Here is a 16,964-nt window from a genome sequence, read left to right on the forward strand (position 1 = left end):
GATGACGTCACCCAGGTAAGAACAAAAAACGAAAAAAAGCCATTTCTCAAGTGCGTGAGGAAAGTAAAATGTTAGAATGATGGGAATGATTTCAATCTGCTGGGAAAAGTGGACTGACTGATGACTCATTAAAGAATGTCTGGTTTGGGAATTTCGTTGTGCTTAATTGAAAGAGGTGATTGACTTGTTTTCAGTAAGAATGGTTTCAATTGGTCAAGAACTATGGACAGAGAGGTAAATCATTTCTCTAAATTTGAGAATTTGAGTGTGATAAATAGCCAGTTGACTGTTATTCTTTTGTGATAGCTGCCAATTAATTTCTGCAAGCTACAAGTTCCACTTCCAATGTTTTGTGGTCTTTGTTGTTTGGATTTATGAAGCACTAGTTACTAAGTATATGATCAACTTGTTTGCTTAGTTGGACTATTCAGCCGCCACGCTCACTCATTTGAAGTCGAAGCGCTCTTTTGCCCTCTTGTGGCAGCAAAACAGAAAGAAAGCCGCATCACCAATGGACTTGTCCCAAGAGCTGTCACTGGGGTACAGAGCCATTTCAGCATTAGATGCACATGAAATGGTTCGTATATATATATATTTTTTTTTGATCATTGGCCTCTGAAAGTCTAACTTTGGTAATGCAAAAGTATTTTATCGATTGTAATACCATGGCAAACTAGTGCTGCCAAAAAGAGGCTTTCGGTGGTTGCTGCCCGAGCACAAAAACAATTTTTATTTACAGGTATGACTCAGGGCAGGAAAATGATGTTCACATTGCACTGCCAATAGTCTGATTCAAATGCAAAATAGTTTGAGTCCAATAAACAAAATATTGGTTCCAGGGCGTGTTGAGAGTTTGGCTAGATGGAAGAGTAACATCCTTCTCGTGGCATCAGGTGGTTTCCGCTCACTCCTCACAATGACACCCTTGGAGTTCCTGTAGACACAAGAAAATCGGTGATCATCCGTAACGCACACACACAAGGAGCTGTTAGGAAAGCAAATCCTGCTGCCAGTGTTACCCCAGTGGGATCTCACATGGCTAGGCAGAGATGTTCATCCATGGGCTGAGGTGGGAACTTGGCGGGAAGTCACTAAGACACCATTCCAACTCAAAAGCATGCAAAAAGACAACAAACGGCTCAAAATATACACGATGAAGTCAAAGACAGTAGTTTCAAAACAAGATGGTAGAAGGAATATTCCAATGTTTTCTGTTATGCACGGGCTTTACTCGTTCCCTGTCCATCCAAAGAACCCGTGCAGGTCCTTCCCTTGTCGGAGGATCGCTGAGAGTATCTTTCCACGGCTGTTTGGGTTTTATTTTGCTTTCCGCTCCAGCCGTCTTGGGCCTTTCTGCTCCGTATAAGCGGTGAAGACTCAACTTTGTTCTCCTCGCCTCAGGCAAAGATGACATTGGTCCTAATTTTGAGCGCTTCGGTCCACATAGCCGAGAGGCTACCCGAGAGACCACACCGGCGTTCTCGAGAATGGCGAGACCGCTTTGTGATCGATCCGATTTCCTCGGTCCAGATGCCTGACTGAAACCCAGCCTGGGTAATTTGGTCTCTTTTGATGATCTGGTCGGCGGTTCCGATTTGGTGGATCTTGGTCGTTGAGGTGACGTGAAAGACGGCGGCCTGGTTTTCTTGGGCTCGTTTTGTTTGGGCCTGGTATCTGGCGCTGACTTTCTGGGTCCAAAGGACTCTCCCTTGGACTTATCAGAAATTCCCCTGCTCGCACTCCTAGTCTTCTCAGGTTCTGATGTTTTATTCTTTGAGATCCTTCCGTGGGCCCCATCCGGTGCTTTTGTCCGACCTTCGTCGATGGAGACTTTCCTTGGTGGACTAGGTGTGAGAACAGGTTCTTTCCTTGGTGGACTAGGTGTGAGAACAGGTTCTTTCCTTGGTGGACTAGGTGTGAGAACAGGTTCTTTCCTTGGTGGATTAGGTGTGAGAACAGGTTCTTTCCTTGGTGGACTAGGTGTGAGAACAGGTTCTTTCCTTGGTGGACTAGGTGTGAGAACAGGTTCTTTCCTTGGTGGACTAGGTGTGAGAACAAGTTCTTGCCTTGGTGACGTGGGTGAAAGAAGACTCTTTTGCCTAGGTGAACTAGGCACACCTGGTTTTGCACTAGGCAGCGTTTCTTCATCTTCTTTGGACACTAGATCCGTTTGGAAAATCACTACGCATTTATCGTTTTCCGACTTCCTTCTGGTCTTCTGGTTTTGTTCATTTGTATGTACTACCTCATTTGGTAATACATTTGCCATTGCCAAATCCATGTAGAGCTTCTGCAAAAGGTCTTCAATTTCTGTCTCAGATATGTTTTGTAAGGATGGGACAGAGTCCAAGCGTTTTATTGCGTCTTTACTAGCGAGAAACTTCATCTCTGTTGAGAGCCATTTACAAAACCACACATATGAGTCAAGAATAGGTGCAACATTTTCAAATCCTTTCACTTCATGCTACCTACCACCAAATACAGTGCTTGTGTGTCATTATTTTTTTAGGGGATACGAAAGAATTTGGCAAAAATGAGAGCTGTGAAGAAATGTTACGGGCTACGATGAATAAGCTCGAAAACAACGGGGTCTTGTGTTTCCTATCGCTAGCTTCTTCTACACTATCCGCGTGCAATGCTGTTACCGTATTTTCCGGACTATAAGGCGCACCTAAAAACCTAAAATTTTCTCAAAAACCAACAGTGCGCCTTATAGTCCGGTGCGCCTTATATATGGACTAAATTCCTCAATTTAAACTGTCCCGAAGCATTGTGTCATGAAATCAATCATAAGTGGCCCGCTGAAGACTTCGAATCATGAATCAAAAAGACTATGGATCATTATTTTGTGATTATAAAGTCACTTGTTGCGCCTGAAGTTGAAATAAAGATCAAATGGAGAATGATTTGATTTGGATTAAAAATCTGACATGATGCAATAATGGTGCGCGCCTTTTAGTCCGGTGCGCCTTATATAAGGACAAAGTTTTAAAATGGGCCATTCATTGAAGGTGCGCCTTATAGTCCGGTGCGCCTTATAGTCCGGAAAATACGGTACATCATTTTTCGTGCTAGCCAACCAAATGTTACTAAAGTAACCTGATTTGATGTATCGATTTTTTTTTCAGGACCTGGCCCTGAATCAAACCTATACCAGCTGTGTGAAAGGTAGAAGCATTCATCCGGACACATGAGCAGTTGCGGCGATAGTACGGGCCAAACTTGAGGAAATTCATTTTCTATGTATATGTCCTATTTGCATCATCATCAACAACACAAATGCTGCGCTCCAAGTGAAACAAATAATGACGTGTTGTCGTTGTAGCCTGAATGAAGTCAATTGGGATGTACAAATTGACATTATTTGATGACAGACGTGTTTCTTACCCCATTGTTCTTGGAAGACCACAAAAAGAAGCTTGAGACTCTTTTCTTGGTGCAATCCGATGTAGTCCATCAGATCCGTTATGTACTGGTGGATGAAATCACCCATGTCATTCGGTTGGGAAAAATAGATTGCTCGGAAAATACAGTCCACTAAACTCGTCAGTCCAAATGGATCAGATGAGGGATCCATTTCCATCTTTGCCTTTCTGTCTGGACTTGGCCCGTAAATTCTCACTTAAGTGAACGTCACAAATCAAGAATCGGTCGTCATTTTTTTAACGTCAGCTCACGTGCGGTGTATGAGCTGACCGACCACCAGGTAGGCGCCCCAAGTCCGAGACAAATGTGGCCCAATTAAAGCTCTCAGGTCCCGGATTAAATTGTTGAGCCAACAGCATCCCATGTAGAGTAAAGCTTACGCTGCTCAAAACCATGGAGGCCAAGTTCTAATCATGAGAGAGGTGACCCTATATTAAAGCTTTGAGATGATGTCACATGGGCTTATCAACCTAACATTTGGGAATGGAACAATCTATGTGACGCAAAGTTAGAGCTATAAAATATAATACAGTTTGTTTGTTTGTAGAAATTTTATAGAGCAAATGTGTGAGAGTGTTACGAGGTATCTGTATCTGTGACTACTCAAGAAGTAAGCGTACTGGTATCGGTCTGGAAAAAAAAAGTGGTATCGGACCTCATTTTTAGCGACAACCTCGATTCTAGGCAATTCACCTATCAACTCCAAAGTTAACTAGTAAAGACAACGGTAAGCACTTTTATTAAGTTGCAGGCGCATCAATGCACGAGTGGCGTCAGAGTTCAGGGTGGACTTACCCAGCACAGCAAACTGTTTGACCGACCCCCCCGCCCATACACCCTGCCTGCCACTCAAAGCCACAATACAGTCAGTCAGTCAGTCGGTCGTGCAAGCAGGGCTAGAGAAAAGGAGCACCATTTACATCAAAGCAATCAGTCAGGCATCCGATTGGAGTCCAAACAGAACAACAGTACTTAAGCAACAGTTTGCAAAACATACATAAAGCCAACAACAAATAAACAAAACATAATATATATAGGTCATTTGGCTTGCAGGAAAAGTAAGAGCCCAGTGGCCTTGGAAACCTGACATTAACAGTAGCTCATTTTAAATAGGCTTTATATGACTTCATGAAAAGGAGTACAAATACAAATTCATAAACCGTATCAAATCTTGGATTTCTTTGACATATTTGATTGAAGGCCAAGATTTTTACCACTTGCAGTCTAAAACTAGCAAGGTCAACTGTCAACTGTCCAAATATATTCCAGCACTAAATGGGCATTTAAAAAAGGAGAAAGAAAACTGCGTACATATTCACTTCACTCACATCGCATGTTTTATTTGGTGCTGTCTTAGTAAAAAGAGGTTTTATTATCCAACTCCAATAATTGTGCACCATACCCAGTTATTTTCACCTCATTTTTCCTACATTTACTGAAGAAAGGGGCGAGTCCATCATAAATGGGGTCAGTGTGTCATTTTGCTGTATAAAAATGAATTCGTAGCCTCCAAACTTTATCCAAATGAGGTGAGTCACTGAATAACTAAGTAGCAAAGGCTCATGTAAGTTCATCATCTATCTCCTGTTTACTCGTGTCATTTTTATGTCTTAACCTCCTCCCTCCCTCACCCAGCCAGCAGCAATAGAGAAAATGGCACAGTCAATAAGCCTTTATAAGTTCATATTGTAGCAGAATAAAGAAGCAACAGTGGTGTCATTCCTTCATGGAGTATTTCCCTCGCTTTTAGCAGACACCCAAATATAGAAATGCGCTACCTTTCTGATTCTTAGTATATAATATGAAGGTTCTGTTTGCTTTAAAATCCATCTAAAAAATCGACTTCATCTATTGGCATTGAGTCATTGGAAGGATATTAAAAGGCTTACTTTGCCTTCATGAGCCTGAATGATTTCTTTCATATTGTCAACGTGGTTGTGGCTATCAGTCACAATCCTACTCAACAAAAATGGTGCTGAACTCAAAATGCAAAACACAAAGTTTGACCGTACTGAATATACGACTGATAAATAGACCATACTTTGCTCTCTCTAGTATTATTTAGCACACGAAAAATGAGAGAAAGTTGATATTAGGAAGCTTTCATAAGCCTATTAGCCTCTCAGTTGATGCTTAATATAGGTATGGATGTCACTCATCTAATGACACATATTGTAATTCCATATCCTTTTTCCCATCTATTTCATTGATTGACCCTGTATCGTCTGAAAAAATAATTGACATCTAATACATAAAGACGGCATTTTGGACTTTGATTTAGTATTCCAAATTTGCATGATGATAAACTGCTCAAGCTTGTGCATCCTCAGTGCTGGAAGATGGGCAAAGAGGAATGTGCTTCATTTGTTGAGCCTTTCATATAAAGCGTACGGTGGTTTGCGATGTGCACTTGTTTGACTTGTACTCCCACTTCTAAAAGATCAACTGTCTAGCATGACAGAATAGGAAAAAATAGCTCTAGGATGAAAATATTTTGGCTTTACTAATCCCCCATACACACATTGTCAAATAATGAGGAGACGGGAAAAAAAAAAGCAATCCGTCCAAAAAACGGCACGTCGCGCTTTTTGCTTTGAGAGATCATCAAAAGTGAATATATAGTCTGAAAACATTTTACAAATCAAGCAGCTCCCTTTTGTAAAGCAAACATTTCTTTGATTCATGTTTGTTTGCTATGTAAAACACCTGACAAGAGCTTTCTTGGTGTTTGTGCTCCTTTGGAGTTGATTGCAGCATTAAAAACTCACTTCTTTGTATCTGCGTCAGTCTTTGCGGAAGTGCTGAGCATGTTGCCCATCATGTGATCAGACAGCAGTTCATGCAACGGGGTCCCATTCTTCTTTTTAAAGCTCCCTTCTTTCGCTTGGGAGTCAAAATGGCTATGATGGCCTCATCGAACACCGTCTTCAGACCTTTCTGGGTTAGGGCTGAGCACTCCACGTAGCAACATGCTCCAATCTGACGAGGAGAAAAGAGGAGGAGGAGTGCCGTTAGTGATCGTCACAAAAAGCAACGTAGTCATCGTTTTGCTACAAAAAAATGTAAAAAAAAAATATTAAGTTGGTGCAGCTTGTTAAGGCTGTTCACTCATGAAAAAAAAAAAAAGAAAATCAATGATTCAAACGATCAAGAAAACGTGTCCACGAAAAAGAATATGACGTCAAATTAAATAGTTATTTCCTTTTATAATCATACTTTTTCCCTATGCTGCCAATTTTGTAATTGTGGAGTGTAACAATCGTAATCAAATTGGAATTTTGGAATGGAATCTGAGCTTTAGTGTTTGAATCTGACGATCAGCGTTTGGAAGATTTTCTTTTATTTCTGGATCCAAGGACTGAACAATCTTCAGGCGTATAATTTCAGCTCTAAAAACGGAATTTAGCTTGGCAGGTTCTCTGCACGGAACGTAAAAGCTTTGGGGTTGGCTTCAAAACACGCAACTGACCTCCTTTGCCAGTTTCAAGCCTTGCTCACTCACGATAGGTTTCTCCTTCATATCGTTCAGTTTGGCAATGGTCTTTGGGTCATCGCGTAGATCAATCTGAGGATGAACACGGCAGCTTTTATTTCTCTTTATTGGATCTTATTCAATACCATAGCAAAATCGTGAAGGCTGATCCTCACCTGAGTACCAATGAGCAAGTAGGGAACATTAGGTGCGTACTCCCGCAACTCGGGCACCCATTCTTCACGCACGTTCTGGAAACTGGCAGGGTTCACCACCGAGAAGCAGATGAGGAAAACGTCCGTCATCGGGTAGGACAGCGGCCTGAGTCGGTCATAATCCTCCTGGGAAAAGATTCGATTTTTGTCATTCTTTACTGAAATGAATCATGAAATATTTAGCCGCATACAATTGAGACTTTTTCTCTTCGCTGAAGCCAGGTTGTGGAAGAAGAACTTATTCTTAGCCTATCAAGTGGTTTGTTCCATACACACCGCCAAGCTCCTTCTGCTTTTCACATACGATGTGTCATTTTATGACAGGCTCGGTGCTCGTAAAACCGTCAAGTGGATTTGAGTTACGAAGAGGAAGGAATGTGAAGACCTTCGCGTGGGCTTGACTTTCTCCTTTGTCTTCTCAACGACAGAGGCAATTAGGATTTTTGTTTTCCCCTACCTGCTGTCCTTCAACGCAAGCTGAGGCATTAAATGCCATGCCGTGCCCTCAAGCAAACTTAATCACCAATCTATCAATTACCGACTCGACCGAGCCAAGTGACCAAATGTTCTGACAGCAATGTACAAGTAACAATCCAAACCAGGTGTAGACTTTTTATATCTTCCATTTCGGAAAAAATACTTCAAGTATTTCTTTTCCTGTGACTTTTACGAGCAAAATCCAATCTTCCACAGAACTATCCAAACATAGTGGGATCCATTCAGCAATTTCCTCCTTCTCACATTTCCTCGGACACTGAAAGCAATATGTCCTCTGGCCACAAGTGAGGCGCTTTAGACGTTAGCTCGGCTCTTATACTCAATGGCTGTGCAGCGCTCGTTGGCCCGGTTACGTCCACTGTCCTGCTGCTGCTGCTCCGAGGCCACTTGAGTGTTTCCATGCCACCGTTTTATTAGGTCACCATTTGTGACATTGCAGCAACACGGCATCCATCGCAAGCTTTCTGCCACCAAGCAGTATTCCAACATATTCTAACATGATGAAAAGATGAAGAGAATATGCATGCTGATCTTCACCGTGTGACTCAGTGACATATGAGCACAATTCCAGTGAGTCATCACCATATCCCTCTTTCCATTATCTTTTGTTTGAGATTCTAAAGCCACCTCCGGGGTTCTATAAAGTGGATCGCTTCACAGAATGCAAGCTATTTGCCGTCGGGGAAGAATGCAACACAAAGTCGACGCTGTCTGTAAATCCCAGAGTTCTGCTAACCTGAATTTAACCTAAAACAAAAAAAAGTCCCCTTTACTTGCCCTTTCATGGTGATTAATAAGTAATGTCCATTAATATTTTTACATGATCAACATCACTTAAAGCTAATGTGTTTATTTATAGGCAGCGGAAATGAAGAAACTGCTAGCGCTTCGAAAACACTCAAATATATCAGTGCAGATGATCAATGTTATGTCGATAAATGGTAATATCCTTCTGAGAACTGCTCCACAAAGCAACGAAGCACACTTCACTCACTGGTTGACACTCCTCAATCCCATGAACACAGGGGTGTCTATTTTTACTCATCCCAATTTGTTTGAAGCGATCTGCTGACGTGAAGTCATTTATCACACGGCTCAGCCGCCCACTGAAGATTCAAGTCGAAAAAGAGATTCTTGCTGCACACCTTCAGTCAAATAAGATCTGACAAAGGTGCTGCAAACTGCAAAAAAATGCTTTTGTCAGTGCCGATCCCAACTGAACAATATCATCAGATCTGCACGATATTTCAAAACAAAACGGATTGGCTAGCATAAAGAGATTGCTGCCTTCCGATATTTTCTTCAAAGATTCCTTCACTTCCTGTTTTCCCCAGCTCCTTGAGTGGACTTTTAGAAGGTTGTCTTGAATGCAGGCGCAGCGGGGTGAGCAAATGAATAAATAAACGCTTTGCCCTCTGCTTTCCTGACACATTTCGCAATAAAGGCTTTGCCGACTTTCCCGATGGAATCGTTAAATTGGTAGCGGTCGGCATGGGCGAGAAGTGATGATTTTTTTGAGACAATGGGATGCAGCAAGATACTGTAATGAGCTGTGATGACGTGGCCCAGACACATTGTAAGTGCCTACTTGGTGACTCATTCATGACACCGGTGCACGTTTCATAAAGAGGCATCCGAGAATATCTGTCTGGATCTTCTCAAGTCCTTTTTACCATGACGGCTGGTGCCGTCTAGTTGAGGACATGTTTGGCAACAGTCCCTCTAAAGCCCTTTGTTTCACTTTGACTTTCATTTTGATGGATTATTTTGCTTGATTTCAACATACTACCGATTTCGCAGTGCAAATTCTTAACCACCGTTTCATCTTTTTTTTTTCTCATTTCTATCCCATCTTAAAACAAATAGGCATTATGAGAGCTTGCTAAGAACTACATCCATTTATCCTCATTCAAGGGCCAACCCCCCTATATAGAAGAAAAGGTTTTACAATTGACTTTTTTTATTATTATTTTCAAAAGCAAGGTTGTAATTATTTCAACATACTATGAAAGCGAGGGACTACTCGTTCCTCATAAGCAGTTTCCCCTGTCTAAAAATCCCTCCCGTCTCGTTGTTTGTCTTTGCCACATCTGTCTATCTTCCTCTTTCCAGCGCCGCAGTGGTTGTGCGCCTCGATTTGGGCCAACGCGCTTTGATGGCACTTTGAAGCTATAAACATTACCAGCTGGCCTCTCGCTCCCTGAAAGAGGTCAACAGAGTCAGGGGTTGGGTGGGGGGATTTTCAATTGTGGAAACTCGACTCTCTCTGGCTGACATCTGGGGGAACTTTGCCATGTCACAATCCGATCGAAACAAACACTCACAAGCGTAACACTTTTGCTACATGTATTCTGCAGAGCCTTGGATGGATTGTTGGGTTAAAAGATTGATTTCATGTTCCAAAATGAAGAGACCAGACTTGCCGAAATCTCTCGACCTTTACGTGCCTCCTTTATCTGTTTCCCGGTTAACGGATTTAGTTTCAGATCGTGACTCGTTCGCACTGTTAAATCCAGGCTGAGCAATGTTGACGAACATGTGGCGTGCACATTTTTAGGTCGCAGGAGAGTCAACAGGTGATGGATAGATGGGTCAAACAATGACCACTTACAGGAAATCACAATGGAATCACTCTTGTTACTTTTACAAGTGGCGGTAGATTTGGTCACATTTTATATTTAGCAGATTGCCAACAGACATTCAGTCTTTTTTTTTTCTTAGAAGGAGTTTTTCCCCTTCTGCATGGTTGCCACACTCCTTGTGTGAACTGTCCAGGCAGGACCTGTTGAGTCTCACTAGGAGTGTGGTCACAATGATGCACCAAGTCCCTGAAGAGCTAATAAATACTGTCTATCCAGGTAAGCCCTACTATTAGTCACACTTTTTTTCATCGTTTGGCTGGTCCTGTGACTTATACTCAAGTGCCAATGATAGAAATCAGGGTTCGCCATCTTCACTAAGTTGAAAAACAAACAAATTAGAATTGTGTGTCAAAAAATAACAACTGAATGGTGAACAATGGCTGCCACATGGATGAGCTAGCTTCAAGTGGGATATTTCCACTTTTACCAAACGCACCATATGGCTCTCATCACATACGTACGCCGAAGCACATATAGAATAAATGTTGCTGCGGGTTTCATTGCCAATACAAATCAAGCAGGAGCTAAACTGTGGAAACATTCCTTTGTAGGCCCCCACTGTGTGCCTCAAACTCGGAGGCGCCTTTCCTTAATCTTGACAATCGTTCACAGTGACTCATAGCGGCTATGGAATTGCTTTACAATATGGCAAATCAAAAGGACAGGAAATGGGAAATATTTACACTTGAAAGCAAGTCGGGGTTTTGTTTGTTTTTTTAGAAATAAATACGCTCTATAAGATACTGTTTTGGTAGTCGTTCATTTGTCACATCAGGAAGTTTAGACATTTCTCAACATTTAGTCATTTTCTGTTTGTATGGTTGCTTCATCCAGTGTGCGTGCGCCGACACACACAGGCCCTTATGTTGAGCGAAAATATTGCGCGTGTCTGCACGTGTAGGCTGCTGACTTTGACTGACTGAATGGCACATTGAGGGAAAACATCTCAGCAATTGGCAGTGTTATGAACAAATGGGTGACATCATTACTGGACATACATAGGACGCCTGTTGTTGACAGAATGGAACTATTGAACGCCCGTCGCTACCACCACTGTGGATGCTACACCGGACTGGCGAGTATGAAAAGCATCACCTGTTGCAGCTTACTCTGGTTGGGATATGAAGCCTGCAACCATGTCAGTCTGCGTGAGGATGATTTTTTTTCTACACTGTTGTGTTTGTTAATCTTTCACACGCTTGGCACCAGACCAAAGTAACGAAAGCGTACCTGGCCGGCAGTGTCGTACAGTCCCAACAAGTACTGCTTTCCTCCGACATTGACGCTCACTGTGAGGAAATAACAAAAAGCGGTTAGAAAGAGGAAGGCTTGTGGCTGATGAGAAGGGCTGCATGAAGAGGAGGGGAGGGGAGGGGGGGGGGGGGCTGTGGGTCCCCAACCTCTGTCTGCAATGAAGGCAGGCAAACAAGTGGTTTGGATTAGAGCAACAGATGCAGGCCAATGCAGTTGGAGTGCAGCAGGAAAACTCACTGCACTCTTGCCAATCCAACCAGGTTGGACGTAAACTCAAGCAAAACATGGCATTGTTGGAAACAAGATGACATTTGTGCACCTACCTGCATAATGATCAAAGACCGTTGGGACATATTCCTCAGGAAAGGCGTCATTGGCATAGCTCATAAGAAGACACGTTTTGCCCACTGCACCGTCTCCGACCACGACACATTTTAACATAATAGTACCGGTTCCGTTTGCCATGATCTTAAACTCATCATCACCAGCATCCTCCTCATCCTCCTCGCCCGCCGCGCTTCTGCTCTTCCTCTTTCCGCTGTTGATCACCGCACAGCGGCGGGCATCACCAGCCTTGGTGCCTGGCTGCAAGGCGCACCGAGAGGCGACGCAACTGCATCTTTTTCCTTGAACTCACCACCAGCACCAGCACCACCCGGTACTCTGCTCCCAAGTGTGACGAAAAGCACTTTTCTGTCACAATCTTCGGTGTCGCCACTCGTGCAAAGGTTTCAATTAAGGCTTTCTAATCCAGTAGGGAGCTTTTGCAGCTTTTGTGCACATATCGGGCCGAGCAGGAGTGCGCTTTCCCTGGTGAGGCTCACGCTGCTGGACGCTCTGTGGAGCAGCTGGCTCCAGAACAAGGTGTGTGCACTTGGTGGAGGGGCGGAGCTTACATTTGGAACCAAGGCACCGTGTGTAAAGTGCAACTCGAACCCACTGGCGGTGGCGGTGGAGAAGGGGGAAGAGATGCTGTGCAATTGGCCATTTTACTAACTTAAATACAGTTTTGGATAGCACATTATTTTTATCTTATATATAGGCCTACATTGAAATACTGCTCCATAGAATCTCTCCACATTCAAAACAATAATGCAGTAGACTTACCAATTTGCATTTAAAACATTTTTTTCCTTTAGGTGTGGGGTGCCAACCATAGTTTTTTTTTCTGTGGAAAACGCACATTGGCGTGTTTTTTATATTTATTTATTTATTTATTTATTTATTTATTTATTTATTTATTTATTTATTTATTTATTTATTTATTTATTTATTTATTTATTTATTTATTTATTTATTTATTTATTTATTGGGATCGTTCCAACTCCAAACTTGTCTGTGTGCGCGTACGGAATGAAATCCTGCTTGACAGTCCCTAGACTGCTGTGAGGTGTCCTATCAGCGGAAGGGGGCGCGGCCGACCGAGGATTGTCTCGCTAACATTCCATTTGACAGCTGCTGCAGCAGGTCATGTGACCAAACATGAACAATGACCTCATACATGGAGTACTCCAGCTGAAGGTGTTTCAACACTGCGCTCTCCTCTCTGTGTTGGGTGTGACGCATCAAGCCAGCCTCTGGGATTTCGGTGAGGAAGATGGATCACAAACATCAAGTGAAGCAAAGCAACAGATTACAAGCATGGATGCTGCAAGGCATATAGTGGTGGTACCCAGCCTGTTTTGTCAAACAAATATAAACAAACGAATTGAGTTTTAACGAGTGGAAGACCTATGCTTGTTTCTCATCAACAAACTGGGCCCATCTATGTCCAGTCTGCTGCATAATTCTCAAATATCAACTAGATTTGTATGTGTCCGTGGGTTTATGGGAGTTTTTTTTCTCACCATATTTTAAACATCAACTCATGACAAGATGCAAAACATGCACATAGCATAAGCATCATTTTATAGTTACATGATTTTAGTGTCTATTCTATCCATAGCTGATGAATGCCATCAGTTGATATGAGCTCTCTGCTCTGCAAGGGATTTAGCGCTCTATTTTAAGAAAGGTAAACAAGCGTATTTCCGCCTATCCACTTTCAGGTATTGTCGTACGGTTTATGCTATAGCCTATGAAGAACATATACGGGCACATGCACGTTGACGCAAACTTCCTTCCGGTCTGTGAGCAACATTAATCACAGTCTGGCACAGGCAGGAGATAAGCGAGAGTGGAGCAGTGCAATCACAAAGAGCCCAGATGAGCTCCTAAATTAGCGTGTGCGGCCAGTGTCAACTCCCTGGGAGGGTTCGCTTGAATTACAGGCTTTATTTTTAGTGAGCTTAACCTTCATTGCCCGGAACTGCAAACAGCTGAGGACCATCACTCACATATCCATCCGTCTAACCCAAGTTTGTCTTTTATACAACGTGTATACATGTAAGATGAAGGGATTGACAATAAAGCTGACTTTAGTTAACCATCATGTTTCATTTTCATACAAATGGACTGTTCACAAACAATTGCAAATAGTCAACTACTCTGCTAGTTGTTGACCACTGGAGAAGGAGAACACCTGTCCAGCATACATCAAAGTCTGCACTAGTTCCTGTGCTGAGCTATCTTTAGTGAGGAGCACGCTGAGGAGTCACGTTCCCATTGTGCGCCATTTTTCTTACTGAAGGAAGCAACACCGGAGGCAAACAAAAGGACAACTTCCTTCCACACATCTTGTGGATGAAGGCAGGAGGCCAACGTTGAGGGGAGGCTTTGAAAGAAATATTTGTTGTCAACAAAACTGGCCTGCAGGCAGAGGAGAATTGAGTTTTTTCATGGCTTTCCGTTCAATTTCAAAGTGACCTCCACCTTGAAAGCTAAGCTTTGCAGCTGAAACACAGTCCTAAAAAGCTAATCGAATTAGCTTATGCCACTAATATATTTTGATCTACTAACATAATGCCATCTTCAGATGGAAGATGATGTCATTCTGCAAAAGGCATAAAGATTTTCCCTCTAGAAAAAAGCAACCATACAAATTTGGGTCCTACTAACAGGCAGGCACCATCTAGTGGTTCTTTGTCAACTTTTATTTTATACATTCATTCATACACAGATTTCATCTGGGGTTTTTTTTCCCCCTCCAATCCTCAAACGCTTTATTTCTTTTGTTTATTTTGATTTTAATCTACACTAGTTTGACAATTCATCAAGTTCCATTCCTTACATTAGTCACTGGCAATGCCAAGGGCATTTCAATTAGATCCAGAAATAGATATGAAAATATAAAAGAATGCAAGTTGTAATACAAACATGAGAGACATTTTGGACTTGACTTGTCATACTGAAGGTGAATTAATTTCCGCAAATTTTTGGCGCCCCCTAGATTCAAACGCTCCTCTGAGCGTCTCGCCTAATGGCCAAGCCGGCCGGCCGGCCTTGCTATCAGCATGTTGCATGTATTCTAGTGTATTTCCATAAATACATCAATTGAAAGAACGTGCTGTTACCTTAAATGATTTATTCATATAAAAGTGCAGAAAAACATAAATATAGGTCATAAATAGAGGCTGAATCAATAAATACAATAGTGTTAACATGCAATGTGACCATGTGTAACACTAAGGATCTGATTTTTTTCTATATACATGCCTCGGAAGCAACACACAACAGAAAAAAAGGAAAGATTCCATATGATTTGTGATTCCTGCGAAATATTCACTTAGTATGATCAACACAGAGTCATTTTCTCATGAGTACCGTGCCTGTCCAATCCTTCTCCCCCCAGCCAGTCCTCGTTCAGCTCCCCGAGGATCTCCTGCAGGGACAACTCCGGCAAGGGAGCGTGCTGGTTCCCTGTCGGAACTCCAGACCCTCTGCAACCCTCTCCAGCACTCCACGAGTTTTCCAGCTGTGAGTAGTGACTCTCCCCTGAGGGGCTTTTGTCAAGGTTGGCATCCCAGTAACCCGAGTCAGGGGTATCGGGGCTGACGGATTGAGAGCCGGCACGGGCCGAGTAGTTGCTTTGTTCTGGGCGCATAAAAGCGACGGCGCTTAAATTGTAGCTGCGCCCCTCCGCTGGAGACCATAGTGGGGTCATGGGCTCCATTAGGGTGCTGGCCTGGGACCAGTAGCTTCTCAGGTGCGGGCTGGAGCCGTTGCCTAGCGGTGTGCTCTGATGAAGACCGTGCATAGGGTCATGTTGATACTCCTCAATAACATCGGGGTACATTGGAGGACACTGTCCATAAAAGCACGATTGGTCCATCTCTTCCTTCACCCGAGTAGGGTAGGATGGCGCGGGGGCCTGTCGCCCCATCGAGACTTGGCCACTCTGAGATGGAGCTGGACTATTTTGGATTGGACTGTCAGACTGCCACAGGGCTTTCTTGGCCCCTTTGCACTTTAGCGTTCGGGCTCTCCTGTTCTGAAACCACACCTGGGAGAAAGAAACAGGAGGTTACATCGGAAAAAAACAAAGCCCCAACAGATAATCAAAGGCATTGTGCTCGGTTAATCATTTTCTAGAAGCGGGGAGGGTTCCGATCAAGGGGCTGTCAGCTGTTTGGGGCGCTGCGCCGTTTTGAAGCTCAGACAAAATCCTGATAAGAAGTGCCTGAGTGCTATTTTCTTGAAGGAAATGAAGCAATTTGAAAAGAGGCCTTCCGGTGATAACAATATATATTACAACATGTTTACGTAGGTGCTTCATGCCATCTGTACACATTTCCAATCAGCATGCACAAACTTTGGGTCGTGAAACTTTTATGTTTTTTATTGGATTTTTCATTGTCACAGTAAAAAACCACAATCTATTTATGAAGCAGTGTGTAATGGCAGCAGTTTCCGTTCAGGGGAACAATCACATTCCCCAACTCAAAATCCTTATTCCAAGCTAACTTCAGTGCTTCCGACATTTTTGAAAAACAGAATTGATCAGTAAATTCTTCATCAAAATCTTTGTTGCAGAATGAAAGCTTTACCTGGATGCGGGACTCCGGAAGGCCCGTGGTCTGAGACAAGCTCTCTCTGAGGCTGATGCCGGGATATGGGTCGGTCTCAAAAGTGACTCGCAGGAGCTCCACGTGCTCTTTGGAGAAGCTGGTCCTCTTCCTGCGACTGGCGCTGCGAGACGAGGAGCCGCCCGTGGAGGAGCCGCCGCTGGAGGCGCCGCTGGAGGCTGTGGCTCCGGCGTCATCTGAGGTGAAAACAAAAAAACGGACAAAATTCAAGACAGACCTTCATGGTTCTGATATTGACACAGCGTTGTTATAAACTGTGGCAAAAATTGCAAAAGGTCTATTCATGTCAGCAGAAACGACGGCAGCAAACAATTCAACATATTGTCTACCTGTCCCTCATCCTTATTGATCAGCTGTTGTAATTCAAAACTCTGGCCTATCAACTCATCATTTCCAAACAAATGGGCCAAAAGGAACCCAATGTACTGTCTTTGCGCTTACCGTGATTTGAGTCCTTCCACATGGCAGGGCTTGAATGGATTTCTAACGGCCG

The 16,964-nt window shown here is 43.1% G+C and overlaps 2 protein-coding genes across 6 annotated transcripts; both read right to left on the reverse strand.

Moving 5' to 3' along the window:
- Positions 1-700: 700 nt before the first annotated feature.
- Positions 701-12,366, reverse strand: rhoq (ras homolog family member Q). Of its 5 annotated transcripts, XR_009715263.1 has the most exons (7): positions 11,831-12,366; positions 11,484-11,542; positions 7,075-7,239; positions 6,896-6,991; positions 6,195-6,405; positions 3,388-3,472; positions 701-934 (listed from the first exon to the last, which is right to left on the reverse strand). XR_009715263.1 is itself a non-coding variant. In XM_061285992.1 (6 exons), exons 1-5 carry the CDS (start codon positions 11,970-11,972, stop codon positions 6,244-6,246), a joined length of 624 nt encoding a protein of 207 aa, XP_061141976.1. In that variant the 5' UTR covers positions 11,973-12,366; the 3' UTR covers positions 701-934; positions 6,195-6,243. The 5 variants fall into 5 exon arrangements, 2 of the variants coding, with proteins under 2 accessions (XP_061141976.1, XP_061141975.1); XM_061285992.1 differs by lacking the exon at positions 3,388-3,472; XM_061285991.1 differs by lacking the exons at positions 701-934; positions 3,388-3,472 and having other exon boundaries at positions 4,147-6,405; positions 11,831-12,365.
- A 2,589-nt stretch (positions 12,367-14,955) lies between these two features.
- On the reverse strand, positions 14,956-16,934 carry mxtx1 (mix-type homeobox gene 1). Its single transcript, XM_061285621.1, has 3 exons — positions 16,913-16,934; positions 16,433-16,647; positions 14,956-15,888 (listed from the first exon to the last, which is right to left on the reverse strand). The coding sequence occupies exons 1-3, from the start codon at positions 16,932-16,934 to the stop codon at positions 15,181-15,183; spliced, it is 945 nt and encodes a 314-aa protein (XP_061141605.1). The 3' UTR covers positions 14,956-15,180.
- Positions 16,935-16,964: the final 30 nt, after the last annotated feature.

The sequence above is a fragment of the Syngnathus typhle genome, linkage group LG8 (genome assembly GCF_033458585.1).
Source record: "Syngnathus typhle isolate RoL2023-S1 ecotype Sweden linkage group LG8, RoL_Styp_1.0, whole genome shotgun sequence".
Lineage (NCBI taxonomy): Eukaryota > Metazoa > Chordata > Actinopteri > Syngnathiformes > Syngnathidae > Syngnathus > Syngnathus typhle.

Bases quoted from the DNA above. Each gene is read 5' to 3' on its own strand.
- rhoq (XM_061285992.1), bottom strand. From the start codon at position 11,972: ATGGCAAACGGAACCGGTACTATTATGTTAAAATGTGTCGTGGTCGGA. The intron at 7,240-11,483 runs GTACGCTTTCGT...ATCTTTTCCCAG, and splicing joins TGTACGACACTGCCGGCCAG to GAGGATTATGACCGACTCAG. The intron at 6,992-7,074 runs GTGAGGATCAGC...GTTCATCCTCAG, and splicing joins ACTTGCTCATTGGTACTCAG to ATTGATCTACGCGATGACCC.
- mxtx1 (XM_061285621.1), bottom strand. From the start codon at position 16,934: ATGTGGAAGGACTCAAATCACG. The intron at 16,648-16,912 runs GTAAGCGCAAAG...TTTTCACCTCAG, and splicing joins GTGGAAGGACTCAAATCACG to ATGACGCCGGAGCCACAGCC. The intron at 15,889-16,432 runs GTAAAGCTTTCA...TCTTTCTCCCAG, and splicing joins TTCCGGAGTCCCGCATCCAG to GTGTGGTTTCAGAACAGGAG.